At 34.7% G+C, this 21947-nt stretch overlaps 1 protein-coding gene across 2 annotated transcripts in view; it reads right to left on the bottom strand.

The window, feature by feature from the left end:
• The window catches only part of LOC111426260 (heterogeneous nuclear ribonucleoprotein C), a 230884-nt gene that overhangs the window by 139325 nt on the left and 69612 nt on the right, over positions 1-21947 (bottom strand). For both annotated transcript variants that reach the window (XM_071194494.1, XM_071194495.1), the window contains exon 2: positions 9639-9728. In XM_071194494.1, coding sequence (XP_071050595.1) covers positions 9639-9709 — 71 coding nt within the window. In that variant the 5' untranslated portion in view covers positions 9710-9728. The remainder of the gene's footprint in view (positions 1-9638; positions 9729-21947) is intronic.

Below are 21947 nucleotides of genomic sequence, written 5' to 3'. Positions count from 1 at the left end.
TCATATATGAAAAACTCCTGGTGAAACTTCAAACAGTAAAATTCGTAAGAATATGATCATACATATAAAGCCAGGATCCACACCAATCACAACTTACACTTTCGATATCAGTGAGTGTTTCAATTTGTTCATGAGCACGGAAATAAAAAACGAAATCCTTCTATATACCAATGAGGAAATTCGTTGTCAAAGAGTGAACCACAAAAAGCCCGCAGCCTCTTCTGTGAAAGACGTGTGCATAGAACAATGGGTCTTAACCTGTGGGTAATTACCCCTTGGGGGGTAAAATGTCAATATGGGATGAGTAACGGAGCCACACTGATTTCTACATTTTTTGGTAAACTGGCTCGTAAACTACAAGTATTAGGTACTACTATTAATTTTGATGCAACTAATTTGATAAAAAAAAAACAACAACGGAAAAATTATAACAGAGAGAAACAAAAGGCGACGCACATTTTATTCTTTTTGTTAAATTGTAATGTAATCAATCGCGTTGATCGGATTGTTTAACTGAACTTATAAAACAGATAAAAATTTTGGCAATACATTGCCAAAATTAATGAAATATCACAACACCAGCACAATTCAAAATCATATTGAAAAAATGAGTAATGATATTTTGGCCACAGTCATATCTGAACTAAAAAATACCCTATGTTTGCACTGCAGTTGGACGAGTCACCTGACGTGACTGTTTGTTCATAATTACTCGCCTTCATTCGCTATTTAAACGATGATCGTGCTAAACAAGAATATCTGTTTTCTAAATCGCTACCACTATACGCGGTGAAGATCTTATTGTCACTCTAAAACAGTTTATGCAAATGGTCTGAAGTGGTCATCGTTAGTTGGCGTATGTACTGACGGTGGCCCTTTCATGATGGCTGTTCGTTGTGATTTTTAAGTATTTGTGAAACAAGTTACCCCACAATGCTTAACATTGCATGGTACATCGATATGCCTTGGCTGTTAAGACGCTACCTTCAAATTTCCTGAGGGTATTAAATGACATAATGAAAATATGCAATTATGTTCGGATCAGTGCCACAAATTTGAGAATTTTCAAAGTATTAAGTCATGAAATTGTTGCGAAATTTGATGCACTTGTGTTCTATACCAAAGTATGTTCGCTGTCAAGAAAAAATGTTTTAAACATATTGTTTGAGATGCGCGAGGAAATAGCTTTGTTCTTTGAAAATCGTAAAACAGAAAAGGAGAAGAACTTTTATACAAAAATAAAAGACAAAGCATTTATTCGACTCTATTTGTTGTATTTGACTGACATTTTCAGTAAAATTAACATTTTATATCACAATGAAATATGAGCAATATTCTGATTGTGCAAGATAGGATTGCGAGATTTTTGCGAAAACTAGAACTTTACAAACATAGTAGATGTTCACGCACTTGTCCGAAACATTTAGCGCATACAACGAAGAAATATGCTATTTCACTGATTCTATAGTTCAGCACCTATCTTCTTTGATAAATTCGTTGAACCAATATTTTCCGGACATAGAGAACCGTCAAGCTTTATCCTACTGAGACCATTTTCTGCAGATAAAGAAATTTTCAAAGAAGATCTTTTAGCTAATTTTTAGTTTCTCGAACTACGCCAAGACAGTACATCACAAGTGAAATTCCAAAATTGTGACTTAGCTACGTTTTGGACAAAAATGCAGAGGGAATATTTTATTTTAGCTGGCAGGGCTTTCAGAATTCAAGTTTTCAATTTTAGTTTCTATCAAAACAAAATCTAGGAATATGCTCAGCGTAGACCATGACTTACGATGTCCTTTATTAGAAAGTAAACCATACAAAAAAATCTTGTTAAGAAGAAGCAACATCCCATTAATTATTATTCAAAATTTATGTGTAATATATTTAATAATAATAACATTATTATAGTACTGTATGGTATTTTTAATGGGGTAAATCCCCAGTCCCGGGCAGGTCATATGGGTAACGATGTTGAAAAGGTTAAGAAACACTGGCATAGAAGAATTAGTTGCATTGGTCGGACTGCTAATTAAAAGACAGCCAGTTATTCAGCGAAATATTGTTCAATACGACTATGGCGGCGATTGATACAAAGCTACCATGTTTAATTTTCTCATAAATTGCCTACAGTTTGATAACAAAAATACACGTCAAGAGAGACTGCTACAAACAAGACTTGCACTTGTTTCAAAAGTATGGAAGATGCTATTGAACAATTGTAGGAATAACTATAAGTCCAGCTCATATGTCACAATAGATGAACAACTAGGCGGTTTCAGAGGATTGTATATACACCTTCGAAACCTGATCGTTATGGAATTAAACTAGTGATGATGTGTGACAATTCAACCAAGTATATGATAGATGCCATGCCTTACCTTGGTAAGCAAACAACATATTTAGGAAAACGAATAGCATTCTATTTCGTCATGCAATTATGGATAACTTACTTGAAAACGATAAACTATAAACACTGTTATTGAAACTATGAAGAGGAATAAAAAAGAATTCCTTCATTTCCATTTTCAGGGAAGACAACAAGGAATATCTTTATTTTTGTTTGACCAAAATATGAGTTTAGTGTCCTATAAGGCAAAGGCAAATAAATTGGTGGTTTTAGTTACTTCCTGTCATCAAGAGGCAACAATAAATGAAACATCTAAAAAGTCAGAATTTGTAATGAACTATAACTCGACGAAAGGCGGAGTAGATTTATTCGATCAGATGTGCCATAACATGAATTGCAATACAAAAACAAGAAGATGGGCGCTATGCTATTTTACAACATGCTCAACATTGCATATATTATGTTACAACTGAGTAAGAATTTAACCCAGGAATGGCAGAAACAACCGCTAAGGACAACCATTACTGAGATATCCGGAGGAAATACAGAGCAGCTGTCTACTTTCGAACAGTGTGCACTAGAGAATCTAGAAAATACTGTTACCTTTGTCGGTATATTAAGAAACGGATGCCAAAAGTAAAGTGCGCCATATTCAAAAAACATATATGTGGTGAGCATCAAAATAAGAGATGTCCTCAGTGTTGAGCTACCATCAAGCGTTTTCTAGGTCAAGCAACAAGCCTTTCTTATTTTTTAAGGTATTTATTTTGTTGTTACAAAAAATAACGTATGTTCTTTTTTAAATAAAACCTTAAAACAAACTATTTTCCTTCTTTAACCACGACTCGTCAAATTTACATATAGTAATGCTGGCATTTTTGGGTTAATATCGATTTGAATAAGTAGTTGGAACATTTTTTGTAATTTTAATAAGCCAAATATGAAAGAATCGAATTACGGAAATTCAGAGATGGGATTTTTTTTCGATACTATGGGTTCCGGTAATAAAAGCAGTGCACAATAAGTTCCTAATTTACATGCAAATTCACCCCAACTCGCATTTGTACCAAACATCACCCGTGTGCGGGACGAATAGAGCGCAGAGGGACACGTTCAGATGCACGCTCTGACTGATTACGGTGCCAAAAATAGTGCGACGCAACTTAATTAGTTTCCATATTATACGGCCCAGCGAAAAATATTTACATTTTCATTTTCAACGTGACGCGACATCTGACCCGAATCAAACGTTAAACGTTTCGGTGTTTCATAAAAATTCCCATCCCATTTTGTTTATAGTGCAGTAAAGATGCGCATTTCTAGCGAACGTGGAGACAGCTTCATCTAAATTACACGGTGTACCGCTATATTATAGTTTAAATCGCGGTTGACGCCCACGGTGACGACGACGATGCTGCGGTTAATCCGCAAGATCGCGCTGGACGCCGCGCAAGTTGCAACAGGTAGCAACTGCAGATGAAGTCGAGGCATAGCCGAGATTGGAGAGTTGCCGTAACTGAATTAAACTCACCCCGGGAAAGAGCTTGGTAGCTAATCTTCGGGGTACTCGTTTTTTTACGTCGACGAAACTAGACGGAGAAAACGATTACTCGTGCATTTGCTAATGTGAATAAAAAGAATTGGGTGACTGAATGAGCGTCTAACTATACAATGGTCGGATTCGTGCGAAACGGCAGTAAAACTTCCCGCGGTTGTATCGAATTCTAGTATAAACAAGTCGTAACTGGACACGAAACGGAAAACGATCGGTTCGATGTGTTTACTTTTCCTACGGTCGAGTACTCTTTAAATTTGCTTTCACGTCAAATGGATTTTCGGGAAAAATTGAATCCAGAAGTTAGTTAAATTTTAATTAAAACGAAAAGAAATATATTAAATACAGTGTGTTAATTAATTATCGTGCCCGACGTAATCATTGCAAGTATGCAACCAATGTCACACTGAATATATCTGAATACGCAAATCGCGTATTGCAATACCAATACTGCGGTATTGGTTGCATACTTGCGAAGATGACGTCAGGTACGATAATTCATTAACACACTGTATTTCTTCAGCTACGAAATTCAGCTTTTATAAGACTTTATACCTTTATACATGTTCTGCAGCTAAAATATTTCCCCAACATATCATGTTCTATGGACCGGTATATACAGTATTGTGCTTTAAAACAATGTTATCGCGTCAACGCCGCCGGTTTCGACGCCGGTTCGTCGACACTTCCAAAGACGCCTCGTCGCGAAGCACGAATACCCAAAAACGAGAAGCGCCAACAACGCTACCGTTTTAAACTTACCGTTTAAACCTGACCCAGCTACGGAAACTTTAATATCGTCTTAATACCGCTTTGAGACGCCGCAAAATTTAATGATACACGCTAGCGCGCTCTTACAGCAACGCGGTAAGATATAAATAATTAAGTACGCGATCGTGTATCAAAAGGTAGGTTTGAAAATTACTTTTATAGAATGGATTTTTAACAAAAGTAAATCAAAACAAAAATGTATTTTATTAAATTGCAAATTTGAATTGTAGCAGTAAATTTACTTAATGAATAGATAAAAGTGTAAATTCCATACGTTTTGTTGTTTGTTAGCTCAGTTGAAAACGCAACATCCACCGTTGTGTGTGTTCTGTCGTACGTTCAGGTCAAAACGGTAAATTAACAGACCGGGAATTGCACTGACGGCGCTGAATTACAACCAAACAACAGATGGCGTACCGGTGGTAGCGTTAATTGGTTACAGTAGAAACCCCAACGTTGGATGGCAACGGATCTTAGTGTACCACCGAGCGATGGTCGGCCGCCACGGTTTACTCCGCAAACTGGCTTCCGATAGAATTAATCAATTACCTACGCCTTAGTGAAGTCAAGACTTGATCACCCTGTGTTTGTTAAATTGCTCGTTCAATGAGCCCTTCCGGATTTTGGGTGAAAATTTAGAATTTAACTTTTATTTATAACATCGTCTACGTAAAGTTCATCTACTTAATTATTGAAGGCACTTAAATAACCAAATTTCAAGCATTTGAAATGAATGGACTTTGAATGAACCACATTCTTCGCGAATGAAAGATCATTTATGAAGAGTACACAGTGACAAAGCGAGTAAAAAACTTAGCTATTTTCAATACCTCAAAGCTAAAGCTGGTAAACGGCTTAGGGATACTTTTACCACCTCTTGATAAATTTATCCGATAGATAAATCCTGCTCTTAGCCAATGAGAGCGCTTAAAACCGCCGTAACCATGGCAACTATCCTCTAGATAGTTTATCAGGAAGATGGTAAAAGTGGGCCTTAATGTGAGTAAATTATTTAAAAAACGAGCAACCGATCTAGACAAAGGTCTTCTTGCTTCTTACGAGGTGTCTTTATTGATCGCTAAATGTGGTACCCTCACACAGTTGGCGAAACTCTTGTTTTACCGTCTGTTGAATAATATAACGTATGTTATAGCGCTGGTTATCACTTCTTCGTAACGAATAACAATTTGCTGCTTTTTGTTGTAACGAATTATTTATTTTAAAATGCTACATGACCCATACTAGGCGAGGGCCCTAGTAAGTAGATAATTAATAGATTTTTTTCCTAATTGGATCAAATTTCGCAATTAGGTCATTGCGAGACCGAAAAAGGTCGACAATTTCAACATTTGTTATAAAAAACGTAATAAACGTGCAAAAAAACATGAAAACATTTTATTTTTCCATTTGGTAGTCACCCCCTCATAATTCTTGAAAGAATTAAGATATCGGGTTTGGTTTATGGGGGTTGTGTTTCTCTTTTAATTACCTTTAAAATAAGGTAAAACTCGACAAGGGTTTCTATTTAAAAATGTAGGGGTGGTCATGCCCTAAAAAAACTCCACATGGCATGGAAGTTCCAAACTATCTAAGAATGTAGTTTTTATGACTCTTTGATTCCCAAATTTTCAAATTTTTTTCTTCACTCGTTCAAAACTTTTAGGTATGTCCCGGGAGTTTTGGGAAACCTGTATAGTTTTTATATATTGTTTAAAATAATAAAACTGCTTTATTATTTACACTTTACTTCAAATTAAAATTAGGCATACAATGAAAATGACAAGGGGCGATAGGTGTCAGTTAACCTCCAGAAAGGGAAGATGGGCCACAAACGGTTGGGAACCACTGGGTTAGATCAATATCAATTTCAATATCTAGGAGTGGTAATACAGTGTAATGGAAAAAATGAAATAGATATTAATTATAGAATTGGGAAAGCACTAAAAATTGCAAGTGGCGTGAACTTTAACTTTTTGGCTAAAGCACTGAAACAAAAATCAACGTGTTCAAAACAACGTCTATTATAGGCCTGTAGCCTAAAATAACTTTTTTAAAATACAAGTGACTGAAATGAAGTATTTCAGGAGAGTTAGGGGGATAATGAGAGAGTTGATTCAATATTGGAATTCATCGGAAAAAACAACTAAGCTGGTGAGGTTATGCACAAAGAATGAATAGTAATAGACCGCTGAAAAAAGTTTGGCAATTTAGAGTACAGGAGAAAAGAAGACGGGGAGGACCACGACAGACATGGGATGAAGTCATGAGGGAAGCGTTGAAAAGGAGAGAAATAAATTGGACACAACCTAGAGTATTGGCTAGAGATAGGAAAAGAAGAAAAAAATTGGTGAATAGTATTTAAATTTCATACCTGATATCATATTAAATGATACATATGGTTAAATGGTTTGATGTGATGACACCATGTTTTTTTTAAATTTTTAACATGGGTATGTAAAGTCCATGTTAAAGTCCACCCGAAGTAGAACACAAAATGGTTATTTTAACTGTTAAATATTTAACATTTTCAATATTATCTTATAGTTTTCATATCATAGCATACATAAGAAGCTTTAACCTTCAATTTAACAAATATATCATATCAATATCCTTTAAAATACAGTCGATATGATTTTTTGAAACTTTCGTGTTATTTTTTATTTATAAATTTGACAATTTCTTATTTAATAATTTTTCATGATTATTTCAATAATATTATCATATAATATTTTTATCATATCATAAACCAGAACCTTTAAGCTACAATTTAACATACATATCATATCAAAATTCTTAAAAATACAGTCGATATGATTTTTTGAAAATTTCGTGTTATTTGTTATTTATAAATTTAACAATTTCTTCCTTAATAATCTTTTTATGGATATTTCAATAATATTATCATATAATATTTTTATCATATCATAAACTAGAATCATGAAGCTATATTTAACATACGGATCATATCAAAATTCTGAAAAATACAGTCGATATGATTTAGTGAAATTTTTGCGTTATCTGATTTCTAAATTTGAAAGTTTCTTTAATAATTTTTCCTTGAAATTTCAATAATATTAGCTTATAGTTTTTATATCATATCATAAACTAGAATCTTTAAGCTAAATAACTTGTGGGCATTCATTTTAAACTTTCGATTTTTCCCAATTAAATAACGAAAATTTGTAATTCAAATTTTGACCACTCTGTATAAGATGTATAAGCCTCCGGTAAAGTTTGCGGGGCGTCTAGTAAAGATGGTTTCATCAGAACAACGCTTCTGTCAAGATCAACCACGTTTAACTTCGGCCATAAATCAGATTTCAAAATACCGTTATTTAGAATTTGTATTGTCTTTTGCATTTAGATAACATTTAAATATTATCTTTTTTGGTTCTGAAACAAATCTCTATTACGTTTTAATATGTTGTATTGTGATTAATTTTAAATTCACTCGATAGTTACAAAATAAAAATTCTTATAAGATTAATAAATAGTAAATCAAAAAATGATATTCATCTTTAATTCATCCCTAATATTTATTCATCTTGAAAATTGTTGAAGCGTGGTGAAAAACACGGGATTATAGTATTTATTGACGTTCCGTAGGCGATTAAAATAAGATTAGAAGAAAATTTCCATTCAGAAAAACAAAGAAATAAGTGAACGATTTCTTAATGGCATGATTTATTATTTAAACCGTAGACCTTCATCGAATTGTACATGTGTATAGATTACTACTAGGTCTAGGTGAATATTGAGTATAATGACAGTATAATCATCAAGGATGCAAATAATATATGTTGGTCGGTGTTTGTAAAGAACTTCCATTGAATTACGACTTGTTGATAGTGGTAACCCATTAGGGAACTGTTTGTTATCAAATCAATACTGGAAACCTGATCACCAACGTCTGCATTATAAGGTAATGCGGAACAATGCAAATATGCAATAAAATTAATAGTTTTCGTTCGATTTTTTTTAATATTTGGTTCGCTACATCCCAATATCCAATTAAATTTGAAAATTCGACGTCCGCCAGTGCCGTAATCGGCTCGCATATAAATTAAAGTAATTCCACAAAAACGGGCCTGTTTCGCAGGCCTTTCATTACGGGCCGCAGGTTTCCACGGCATAAAAGGCCGGTATTAATTATAAAACAATTGGAAATCGTGTGCGCATATTTATACGCATATAAATCTTTTTGCTCGGTCGGTCTGCTCGTCCCGTTCGTTTGTTGTTGCTTTTATTGTTGTTGTTGGGTTTATTTGCGTAACGTAATTGAAAATTGGTTATTTTAATTCTACTAAAAGTTTTTTTATATAACAGTTAGCATCACACAATCGCTTCCGCAGATAGAATTACAATCGTCATACAAAATGAAACAATTTTTTTGTAGAATTTATTTGTTTGTATTTGAGATTTTGATTGTTAAACATTATCGATAATGAAAAAGAATAATAATAAATGAAAAGCTCTTTCATTTCAACAAGTACCTACAATGATATTTAAAGCGTTTAAAAGTACGATCTCTTGGTTCAAATACGATAAAGTCCTGAAACTATCGCTATAGCACGAAGGCTTTTCCTGAATGAAATCGACGACGCCGACGCGACGAAATTGCAGTGACCGGTATTAAATTCTTTTACCAGTGGAGGCCAAATCAATTTAAACAAAGCGCCAAGTTTCATTCGACTTTTTTGCCCTCCTTTTAAGTTACTCTAGACAGCAGTGAATGCTATTGAAATCAGATACGGTCAATAAGACCAACGTCCGAAGATTCAAAAAAAAGCCAAACAAAAAAAATTAAAATAAATTCCAACGATTGTAAACTGAATAACCACGCCAAATAAAATTAAATCTAAAAACGAAACAGTTTATCGTCCACCGGGAACTGAAAGCTGCGGAGCTTTCGGACGGATTGCGGAGCAAAACTTTTCAAATCTGAACGATAAAGCTACTTACTTTTGGCTTGTTTTGTTAGACTTGACGGGTACAGTTCCGTTGATTTTATTATTAAGTTCCAGAATATCCATCCATGAGGTTTTTAAAGCCCTGAAACAATGAATAACATTTAACATGGATAAAGTGAGGGTTCATAATGAGAATACTTGTAACAAATATTGTCGCAAATACAAGGTGGTTGTTATGTATATTTCAATATATTAACGTCGGCGATGTTGTGAAGCACGACAGGTTGTTAGACGATGAATAGGTACAGTTGCCAACTCTCGCCAGTAAATTTTTCATTTTCCTGGCATTGGTGCGAGCCAAGAAATTAATCAAGGAATGAGATCTTACGGTGAGTCACCTGCTCGACTTTAATATTTTCATTTAACTTGAATCATTAGTATAAAATGTAAAAAAAAATATGTTATTCCTTTAGTATTGAATTTTCTCTTTTTAGTATTTACTGATTGTACTATCAAAGAGATGGAGTTAAGTTGCCAAGCTCAACAACCCTAGAATAAATTTTGCGGCATTCTCGTTTTTGGTTGGGATTTACGGTCGGATGGTAGCGATAGCGAATGCAAATAAGTCTCGCGACCCTCTCTCCCACCAAACGGGAGAGGCAAGGTATACCTTTCTTGCCGGTCCCACAAATTTCTTTTAATTAGTTTCGTTATTTGCATGGAACGCGAAAAGAAACTGTCGCGGCAGAGATGAATTTACGATTAATAGGGGGTGCCTGCAGGTGGGACGGGACCAAATTAAAAAATCCCGTAAATTTCTTTCCCCCGACCAGTTACATCATAAATGCAAATACCGAGACATAAATATGCATCCTTCGGTTCGGTAATTAGTATACGACGGTGTTTTGCTGGAACGACGCCCTCCTTCGTGGTGCTTTGTACATTTTTACGACGTTGCCGTATGCAAATCCCCGGTTGCTATATTAATAGTTGGTCGGGGTCGTTCGTCGTAAATTTCTATTATGGCAATTGCGATTACAGACGATGTCGTTCTGAGAAGGGGTGCAACAATGGTTTTCATTAGAAGACGGTGCGCGTTTGCGATTTATGAACATATCACGACGAGTCGAAATAAATTAGAAGAACCGACTTTCAACCGACGACAGAGAAAATGTAAAATTTAAATCGGACGATTAGCATCGAGTTATAAATAGGAACAGGACACGCGACGCCCGTTAATGAACCGGCGGAAAGTTTGCTAATAAGAAACTATGAATAAATTGCGCGAGAATTCATCACGACTTCGCTTGGTGGTTGAGGAAGCCTGCAGACCATCGGTCTTCGTTGGCCACTCAAAACTACGGGGAGAGAGCAGACCGGAATCGTCGTTTTGCACTGTTTTGGACACAGCCCGCTCGCTTCCGCCGCAGGAAGTAATGTAAATTTCTAATGAGCCTTTCGTGTACATCCCGTACCACGCCAACGTGATCGATACGACCACCTAACCATAGATTTAAACCATATATAGCTTCCCATCCACAAGTGCTCCAGCAAAATTTCTCCAAATTTCACACGTATTCTTTAGCACTTCAATTATCTAATTAGTATAAAATCTCGTCACGGCGTATGTAGACATTATAACGTCAACGTTGATTAACTATCACGGGTGTAATTACCCAGTGGAACCCCTATGTTTACCATGCGGGGCACAGACGCAATTTGGCCACGGCATGAACCGTCTTATAGAGGGAACCCGCAGTTTCGCGAATCCATCGCTCACGCTTCAATCACGTACGCGGCTTTCGCGAGCCCCCTTCGTGTTTTCCCGCGGGGCCGTGCCCCGCTTAATTACTAGCGTCGCCCGTTTCTCCTACAACACAATCAGAATAAATCATAGCCGCTGATGTACTGTAATAAGATTTTAGGAGACGACGCGAGTAATTACGCATTCGGAGTTGGTTATTAAGGGGGCAATCCCCCTCTGGGAACATCTCCACGCCAGCTCAACCCCTTCTTTGACACGAATAAGTAAACTTCCATAAAATATATCTTTTTAATAAGTGTAATTCAAATTTATCAAGCGCTGTTTAAACGTGTTTAACTCTTTAATCCGTTAAATTAGATTTTATATGTTGAGAAACTATGTTTGCATGGCAAGTTTTTTAATATAAATTGGAACAAGCTTACAATAACATAGTAGACAAAATCGATTTACTCCGTCAAAATCATCAAAAACATATCGTTCAAACTGCAATGCTAAAATTTTATAATACAGGGTGTCCCGTTAAGGGTACGGAGCGGCTGTATCTCAACAACGGTAAGGCCTAGATTCCTAGAGGTATGAGAAAAATCCTTATAGAACGTACACAGAAAGTTAGACGATGAGCTATAACTTTGACTACATCATTTAGTAGCTTCGATAATACCGCATCGCTTTTCTTTTGCGATATTTCTCATATCTATCATAATAAGGGAGGGGGAGGAAAGTGCGTTTTCAAATGTTTTCATTTTAATATCTCCGAGACCATTCAACCGATTTGAAAATTTGCTCTTGTTTGAAAGAGCATTTTATGCTCTTTAAAAATATATTCAGTAAGACCGTTTGGTTTAAAACAAATAAGCTAGAAGGCGTTATCTGCAGCGATTACATATTTTTGTGATTTTTGAAAAAAAGTTAAATGGAACGGTACTATTTACTTCATTGACCTTTAGTCACCATAAAATTTGCCGTTCTAAATAATCCGTTCTCGAATTATAGAAGAAAATGTTAAAAATTCGTGTATCTTAATCGGATCAAGTTATCTTAACAAACAAATAAAAGAGCACAAAAATGTTATTACTTACAACTTTCCTTCACACTTTATCCAAGCTTAGAACTGGTTCAAAACTACTTTTGGCGTGTTTAAAAGCCAATGGATCAATGAAACATCAACAATGCTACTAAAATTTTTGGCAAAAATCGCTCACAAATGTTCGAAATGCTGTCCATAAACCACAATGCATTTATTTAATCTAATTTCGACGGAAAAAACCGCTGTTTAAATTTCAGCCCTGGACACGTTTCTAATGACAGTTAGTGTTTTATCATATTTTCCTTGGTTATTGGTTTTTCTTGAATAGTCAAGTCATTTAGTCTACCCCATAGATAAAAATCTAAAAGAAGATGAGAAGTATATTATGCAAGTTTACACCAGCTTGTTGAAAGATACTTCATGCATCGTGTGATAAAAGGTTTGGATTTGCCCGAATCATATTTAAAAGTCAATGATAATAGTTCAGTCTATTATCATAATCGGTATCTGTTAAGGCCAATGTGGTGGAGATACATATTATTCTTTTGAGGAATCTTGTGGCCAATTGTTTTCGGGGTTCCCAGATTATATGGGATTGTATTGCGCACCTATGTAATTTACGAATTCATAGAGATGTCTAAATGGGCTACACGTTGACAGTTTCCCTGTATAATTCACAGAAATAATGGAAATATCTGAACTAAAATTTCGTCAAGCCTAAAGGTTTAACCCTTATAATAAAAGATTGGTTTGTGATTACGTACTCGCAATACCGTTAGTTCATAAAATAGACACACACAATGAAACAACAATTGAAGCAAATAACGATGTCACTGAGAAAATCCCGGTTTCGCAAGGAATCAGAAAAATAGTTGAAGAGGTCAATTCACAGGATGGGTTCAAAATGGAATATGATTATAAACATAATCTGCTATACAGACGATGTAGTGATGTACTATTCATAGCCAAGGAAGAAGTATAAGGAGCCACGAAGATGTAAGCTGGAACTGGAAAGCAATGCCATAGAACTGGTGATGACCTTTAACCATCCGGAAGACGAAATTTCAAGCGATCGCAACTGAATATTCAAGGAGGTGCAAAACGAGGCGACAAAGAATTAAGATAGAAAAGAAGAAGACGAAGAAAAGAGATAGGGACAAAATGAATACATTCATAAAAATATATTATTCATAAAATATATATTTATAAAAATTAATCATTTCTTTTATTTTCAATGCAAGTTATTACAAACAAATCGATTACAATTTTTACGTATCATAGAGTACTTTTTTTCAGAATTCTTATAGCATTTCCAACATGCTCATTTTACAACCTCATTATAAGCATCGGTTTTCTTGAGATATCTTATGATATCAACGCTTGCTTCTCGGCGTTGCTTGAGAAATTTTGATCCTTTACAGCCTGTTAATTTTCTGTTTTTTTTTTAATGAATGTATATAAAAGCAATAAGTACACTGTAATGTCTAACATACTGTCGAACTTTACTGAAGACATAAAAAGGAAGCTACAGATATTCATCATCAAATACCTGCGGTACATATAGTACAAATATTCTGGCCACTAGTTATTTCAAATGACGAATTATGCAGCAATCAAGTGTAAACGAAGAAATAAAATGACGAATGTACGGGTGGATTGGGTACGCGTTAAAGAAACATAAATGAGTCTGTACATAGCGTCCTAGAATAAAACCCTCTTGGGGTCTTTTAGGTCTTCGTGGAAGATCCAAAATGACATGAAGGAGAATTGAAAAAGAAAGCAACATATCAATTCCACAAATGAGAAGTATAGCGAGGGATCGTGGCCGATAGAGAGATTTCTATATGATTCACCAGGATCACCATCATACTATTGATGACAAGGCAGAGTAAATGTCTAACATGCAAAAAAACTGCCACTAGCCATCTTGTTGTTTCCCTTTTACCTTAGGACCTCATTAAGAATTTTAATAACTTCCAGAGATAGGTTGCCTACTTCGATTGATTGTTGTGGATTGTGTGATTCTTGCAAAATATGAATGAGTGCAAATATGAATGCTTCCCTGTTGATTTGATTTTCATTTGAAAGTAATCTATATGGGGTTATACTCAAAAAAAGTCTTTTTTTAACGTATATCCTAAATTTTTGTTTGATTGCAAAGCAGTTTTATATGAGCTACATATGGGCTACATAGAACAACGTCAACTCGTGCCGACTTACCTCGGAACATGTCAGTACTTACTGACCAAGGCGAGTGCGAGCTAACGTATCGATTATATTAGTAAACGGATCGGTTTCAATTAATTAACATGTCGGTTTAATTATACAGTTCTAAATACAGTATAGTTTTGATAGAGAACGTGAAACAATACATGACGGGTTCAAAACTTCCATCTAGTGGACATATTCTGGCAGTTTTGTTTTATGATATTCGTAAAGTGCATTTAACTTTTAATGAATGCGCTATTGGAGAAAGGCACAAATTTCTACTGAATCTTCACCTGATTACGTGAAATTATTTATTAATGCATACTTATAAATATACTTGCTGAGTATGTATATTGATACAATAGTGACGTTTTTTCCAGTAGTAAGGCCTCACTTCAAATAGTTAGTACGAATAAACGAAAAAAACGTACAGATGTCATAAAATTTCATTTTCAAGATGAGGTACAAAGCGTTACAACTGTTCATTGGAATAAAAAATTGTTGCATCTTTCAGATGTGCAGAAATCAAAAATATTGTTTTCCGATTGTTATTTCATATTGAAGTAAAGGACAACCTCTTCAAGACGTAAACAAGCGCAAACTGTTTGAAAAGCGATGAGACGAAAGACCTGATAGTCCTCTCTCCAAAAAGTTTCGAGATAACTGGAAAAGTGTCGATCCTAATAAAATATGAAGCTATTGAGAAATGTTTATATCGTGTCTGTCTGAATATTACAAAGAAATAGTTATAGGTGACTGTTATCTAGCGCTCACAGAGCTTTTTTTTATTATTATGCTTGGTTGATATGGAAATTTCATTTAACCAATGAATATTATTATATTTATATACAATTATTTATTTTATTACATTCTATATACAATGGTTAATGCCCAATTGAAAATTATCTCGATAAAATCATCTCGAAATCAGTTTCAAACAAAATTTATGTTATTTGATTGATTTAGTATCTGACTTTAGTATATTCAGTGAATTCTCTGTATATCATAACTTTATTACAAATGTTTTATTAAGAAGACAAAGAGATGATTTTAATACTTTGAGCAATCAACAGACTGAAGTTGACGCAAGATTTTCATTTTTAGCCACGGACAATGAGAAATAGGAGCGATTTTTATTACGTGGCGTGCAAGTACATCAGAATATTTATCCTGACTAAGAACAAACTTACAAAAACAATTAACGCAATATCCATTTCACAACTATGATAACATGCTCTGATTGTTCATTAATGGACCTGTAAAATATGTGCCATATATTAGTGAGAATGGCAAACTCGTACTCGACATAACTTCTTATCTATACAACCGATAATTAAATATTTTTTTATCCAATGTTTAGTGTATTTCTCAAAACAGCCCCAACAATTGCTTATGTAATCCAAAAGTTTCAACACACAGCCCTATTTAAAAAACTTTGATACAGTTAAGTTTCAAATAATTAGTAATAATATTTTCATACAAAATTTTAAATCACATTATGTTGTTGTAATGTTATAATAATCGATTATATGTAATAATATTAAATGGATACTTGAAACAGTAAAAAAATTAAGTTTTCCGGAAAGTAGATAATCTTGTTAGTGAGAAAAAAGCGTCTGGGAAACCAAGAGACTTTGCTACCACAGTAAAAGTTTTCACTTCGGGACGCTGCATTAGGGTTTATACATACAACTGCACTCAGGATCATGATAAAAATACTCCGAGAGTTTAAACGATAGGTTTTGTTTTAAGAAGCTATTTAAAAAAAATGTCGACACTTTCGATTCAGATTTTAAAGTTGTTATTTGCCATGTACGCAAACCGTCCATCCGTTTAGTCGTAGAAGTGTAAATGCCAACGTAGTGGATCTAAATCGGTGTTAACCCAGCCGACGAAATATATCTATCTATCAAGGCTGATCGTATCGGACGTTCGTAAATCTAGTCGTGTGCAGTAAACATCTATCGAAATTGAACTGAAACATTTCCGAACGAGATGCTGTATATTAGTTTTGCAGGTGTTGAGGTTTCCTCTATATTATTAATACCCGACGTGTTTTCTTTCTTTTAACTAATTGATTCTGTAACCTAAAATTGTCAAATGAAAAAAAGAAAAATAAATATGGGAAAAAGATCAAAGAGTTTTCAAAAAGAAGACACGTTCAATGAGTTTAAGACATTTTAATGAGGACGTTTCGAACCAACGCCGTGGTCTCTCTTTTTAACCTTCGGCGCAGTTCCGTACAAATGGATGAGTAATCAAAGGAGACCGCTGAAAGTCCTACCCGATAGAATTATTAATTGGCCCGACAAGGTCCATTTACTACTGGAAAAAGAACAGGCTTTTAGAATCCTTTTGACGGAAATGAGGCAATGAAAGTTGCTGCGCAACATTTGACTTGTAAATTTGCTTACGAACTAGAGATCCTGATGATCACTTAGCGCCAAATGTCGACAACATTTACGCTTTCGTAATACAGTAGTAGGAAATAAAACGGCATTATGCGAGGGATAACTGGTCGAGATGTTCCTTTTGTACCATAAGTCACACCACAAAGGAAATATTTCGTAATTAATTCATCGCCTGAGGGTGAGAGATTTCGCGCACCGTCATCTTATTTATCTTGAAAACAATTAACAAATGTCTGAGATTAAATCAAACAAAGTTGAAATTAACATTTATGTAAATATAACTCTTGGCCTTTTCACGGCGAATGCCGAGAGGCGTTGACTTGGTATGTTTCCAACAAGATCCCTGCTGTCATTGTTTTGACGAATTCAATGCATCCTTTGAGCTAGACCTTAAGTGATTCATCGCGAAGACAAGCGAAATAATAACATTCGCTAACCGCGGGCTCCAACTCCCCTTTTGGGAGGAGGGCCGAAAGCCGCACCGACTCTCGCTAGATGAGAATCATTTATATTTCACGTAATGTCGGAATTACGAAGCCCGAAGCTCCGGCAGCGCCTACTTGGACCGCGGGAATTAAATTGGGGGGCCATTGTTTCCCCCCTTACACTTAACCCCGCGAACACCGACTTTCCCCGTCTTTGTATTATTGTGTTTAATCAAACTAAGGGGCGGGATATTTTAAGTTTAGCTTTAATTAAATCCGTAAATTATCAGAAATTTTATTTCGGTTATTTTTCGTTTTTTCTCTTCGTTGAGATTAAATTTTTGCTTATAAAATAAAATTTCGAGCAACGCAAAGGGCGTTAGCCATCGCGGTAGAGTCAAAAGAGTCCAAAGGATGATTACCGTTAAAATCTTTTTAAAGTTTCGCGTTAATAAATATTCATTTTTAAAGTTGCCGCCTCGGTCGTTACTCCTGAAAAGTTCGCAACAAATTACCGCGCAGTAAAACTGAAGTACGGAAATTTATGGTTTTTCGGGAGGCCGTAATTGACGCCGGGATATTTTCGAATTTTCACTGCTTTAACTTAAGTAGATCTATTTAAATACTATTACCAGTGACTTATTTAAGGGGAAGTAATTAATTTTGTTGTTGCTAACAATAGAAAAAGATCATTTGCCAAATAAACAAGACTCATTTAATTAATTGGGTCTTTTATTACGAAAATAACAAAAATGTGTTATATAAATATCAAACAATCCACTCTCAGTGTGGAATGCTTTGTCTTGAACAGCGAGAAGTTATTTTGAGAGAGAAGTGTAGTTGTATTTCTAATAGAGTATAGACTATGTTCCATTCTGTTTAATAGTGTGTTCTCGCTTGTTTACAAAATAGGACGTGATGTTAAGTTAATTTATTATCTAAGAATAAGTTATGATCAACAAACGGAAACAATTTAAAATTAATATACCTATATACGTTATTATAGATTATTTAAGTTTGGATAAACCTCTTTGACACTGTAGATTTTATTTTCTGGTACCTTCCGGTATGATTTGTATATTCAATATAGCGCGGATAAGAAACCTGGTTCGAACTTGCCTCGTACACGTAGTAACAGTTGCTCGGCGAGGCGGCAGGGTATTAAAATTCAAATTAAGACCGGCACGGTGCCGAGAAATTGTATAAATTATGCCTAATATAGTTGCGAAGGGTATTTTGCATTTTTATCAATTTTAAACGTATTCCACCCTCTTTCTACCTGCCAGGATGGGACATTTTCCTATCTTTAAAACTTCTATACCTATATAACAAATAAAATCAAACGATTTTTTAACGATATTAAATAATAGGAAACTATAGAAGTACCTAGTCTATTTTTATACACAAATATAGTAAAACCTCGATATAATGGACTAATACGGGGAAGAGCCAAAAGTCCGGTATATGAAAAATGTTTAATTTGCACTTTGAACTGTTTGAATGAATAATGTTAATGCACACAAAAAAGAGGACTGCTACATTCTAGGAAGAGGTGCACAGTGTGAAGACCCGTTCGTGACGTCACAAAGGGGTCGACCAATACTATTTCATACTCTGAATATTAAATGGATTTTTCTAGATTATAGCCATGTTATCTGCGAATAAGGCTTTTCGGTCATTTTTATTAATCGGAATAAACAGATATTAAATAGCAGTGGAGGATGCTGCCTTGAGGAACTTCACCCTTGATGGGTTTTGATGCGGATTTATAAGCATTAACTCTGACATAAAATTTTCTATCATCCAGACCATTCAAGATCTCCAAAACTCGGTTAATGAAATACATAACAGGTTATTGACTTGGTGTTTTCACTTAAATCCAAGTAAATTTGAGGCCTAAATATTTATACAAGTTAAAAATCCTACAACAATAATAGTCGAAGATCACCATTTAAACTGAAATCCGAAAGATAGCGCTATCAAATATCTGGACTATCTTTGGACCAAGGACTTACATGGAAGTACCATATTAATAAAAAATTAAACGAAGCATATGCAAAACTGGAAAAACTTTATCCCATCATCAACAGAAAATCGAAACTGAAGATCGAAATTGCAGTGCTACTATATAAATTGTTAATGAGACCTGTAATAACCTATGCATGCCCAGTTTGGAGCTCAACAGCTAAATCTGATGCAAAAAAAATTCAAGTGCTACAAAATAAAATTCTAAGAATGTCTGTAGATGCCCCATGGTTTGTGAGAAACTCGCAGATACGTGAAGAACACATTACTAAAACAACCAAAAAATACTTTACAAGACCTCCAAAAATGTCCAAGTGCACAAGAACATCAATTGCGAGATATTGGAATCCATAGTCGACTAAAACGGAGACTTGCATAGGACATATTTATAGCAGAAAACTTAGTAGATAGTGAATAGATTCAGGATGACATTGTTAATTCCCCCGCTATTATTATATAATTAATTTCAATTTGTTATCAAAGCCATGAAGTAACATTTAATGTTGAACAGGTTGACGCTGTTAATAAAAAAACACTGAATTTTCGTCTTTTTAAGACGCATGTTTTTAAATAATGTTTCCAGTTGTAGGTCTAGTGTTGAAAAAAATTTCTGATATCTTATATGTCCACTGTTTGAGGTTGTTGATTTATCAACGACTGACTAGAGGAGAAGAAAAACAACAGAGTCGGCTAAATTGGTTCCTTTTTTATTCTTTTTGAAGTTCTTTATATGGCACAAGGAGCGATTTTAGTACATTTTAAACTTTAAACTACGTTCCATAGATGGATCTACATCTACAATATAACTTTTTTAGTACTTATAATCTCTTCTAACTCTGCTTCTGCCAATTCCTCTTCGTCTATGTCAATCTGTGGCACACAATGTGCAGGATCTACAATATTTTCAGCTGCTTGTTCATAACAATGGAATTGTCGCAATTATAAATAACTCTTCCTTCCACAAATTTTACTAACCATTGTTTAATGTACTTTGTTTTAATTTTTTGATTGATGTGGTTTTCCAAATTACTATTATAGATAATTCTTCATTAAGCGACATGTATAGTGCATTTTAAAGGTTTTCATAATCTTCTGATCCAATGGCTGAAGTAATGTTGTAGTGTTTCGGGGACGAAACCATAATGTGTGGATGCGTAGACATTAATTCTTCAGATTGATGTTCTGTAGCGTTGTCAATAATTAACAAGGCTTAGAAACCTAACTTCTTCCTATCTATATACTATTTCACTTCCGGGATAAAACAATTTTTAAACCAATCTAATAAATTTGATGCAGTAACCCATGTCTTTCGATTCGAAAACCAAAAAAAAACGAAGATTATTTTTGTCGACACCCTTTAATGCTCGAGGATTTTCGAAATAATTTACTAGTATTGCTTTGATCATGCAATCTCCTGAACCATTTGAACACAATAACATTATTTGGTAAATGCTTCCAGAAAAGGCCCGTCACATCCGCGTCGAAAACTTGTTGTGGCAGACATCCAACTTCTTCGATTAAATTTTTGAACTCCATGGGGTATCTTACTGCAGCTTCATGGTCCGCTGAAGCAGACTCTCCTGATATTTTGATATTAAGTAAATTATACCTCCTTCTAAATCTGCCATACCATCCTTTACCTGCTTCTAAACTTAGCTTATAAACTTTTAGAAAGTAATTACACAATTTTCTTGCTTTTGCCATAGCAACGCCTGTGTTGAATAGAATGTGTTTTTGGTTTTGCTCTTCTATTAAATTAAGAGCGCCTTTTCTGTTTCTTTCAGATTTGGGTCACGTGTAATATGTGTTTGTTTTAATGATGATTTTGTTCTCTTCTTCACGTTTTTTTTATAATATCCTCTTTTTTTTAATTGTGGGATTCATTAATACTGAATTCTCGAGCAACTACTATGTTTTTTCGCCCTTCAACCAACTGGTCCAATATCTTAATATTATTTCTAAAGTAAGAACTTTTCTTGGACTCTGCTGCCTTTTTGGATTCAATATTAATAAAGAACAACTATTAATTGTTCGATACTTCGATACTATTATAATACTGCAATCTGAACACGTATTATTATTACTAGATGCACTTGTCCTGTATTACTATGTAATCATGTGATACGCACCTTCACTATCAGCATCGGAATGTGCGTAGAAAGTAGAAAATTTTCTATACCATTGACCTATACGGCTAAACGTTAATGTTTCTAGTTCTAGGTCTAGTGTTGCTTCTACTTTTCGTTCAATAAAAATATATAACAATCTAGCGCTGAATAACAATTACAACTAGAATTACCGTCCTTGATTTATACATCGTACCGACAACTCGGGACCCCGAGTTTATCTATGAACATGGAATAGAGCAACTTGAGGAATAACCCGAGTTGGATTCTATGAGCTCTAACATTTATATTTAAATATACTGATGTACACAGTAAAAAATGGATGTAAAAATACATTATACTACATTAAACTACAAGATTGACTTATGAAATAA

Source organism: Onthophagus taurus, chromosome 2 (genome assembly GCF_036711975.1).
Source record: "Onthophagus taurus isolate NC chromosome 2, IU_Otau_3.0, whole genome shotgun sequence".
Classification (NCBI taxonomy): Eukaryota; Metazoa; Arthropoda; class Insecta; order Coleoptera; family Scarabaeidae; genus Onthophagus; species Onthophagus taurus.
This window is presented reverse-complemented; position numbering and strand designations above follow the sequence as displayed.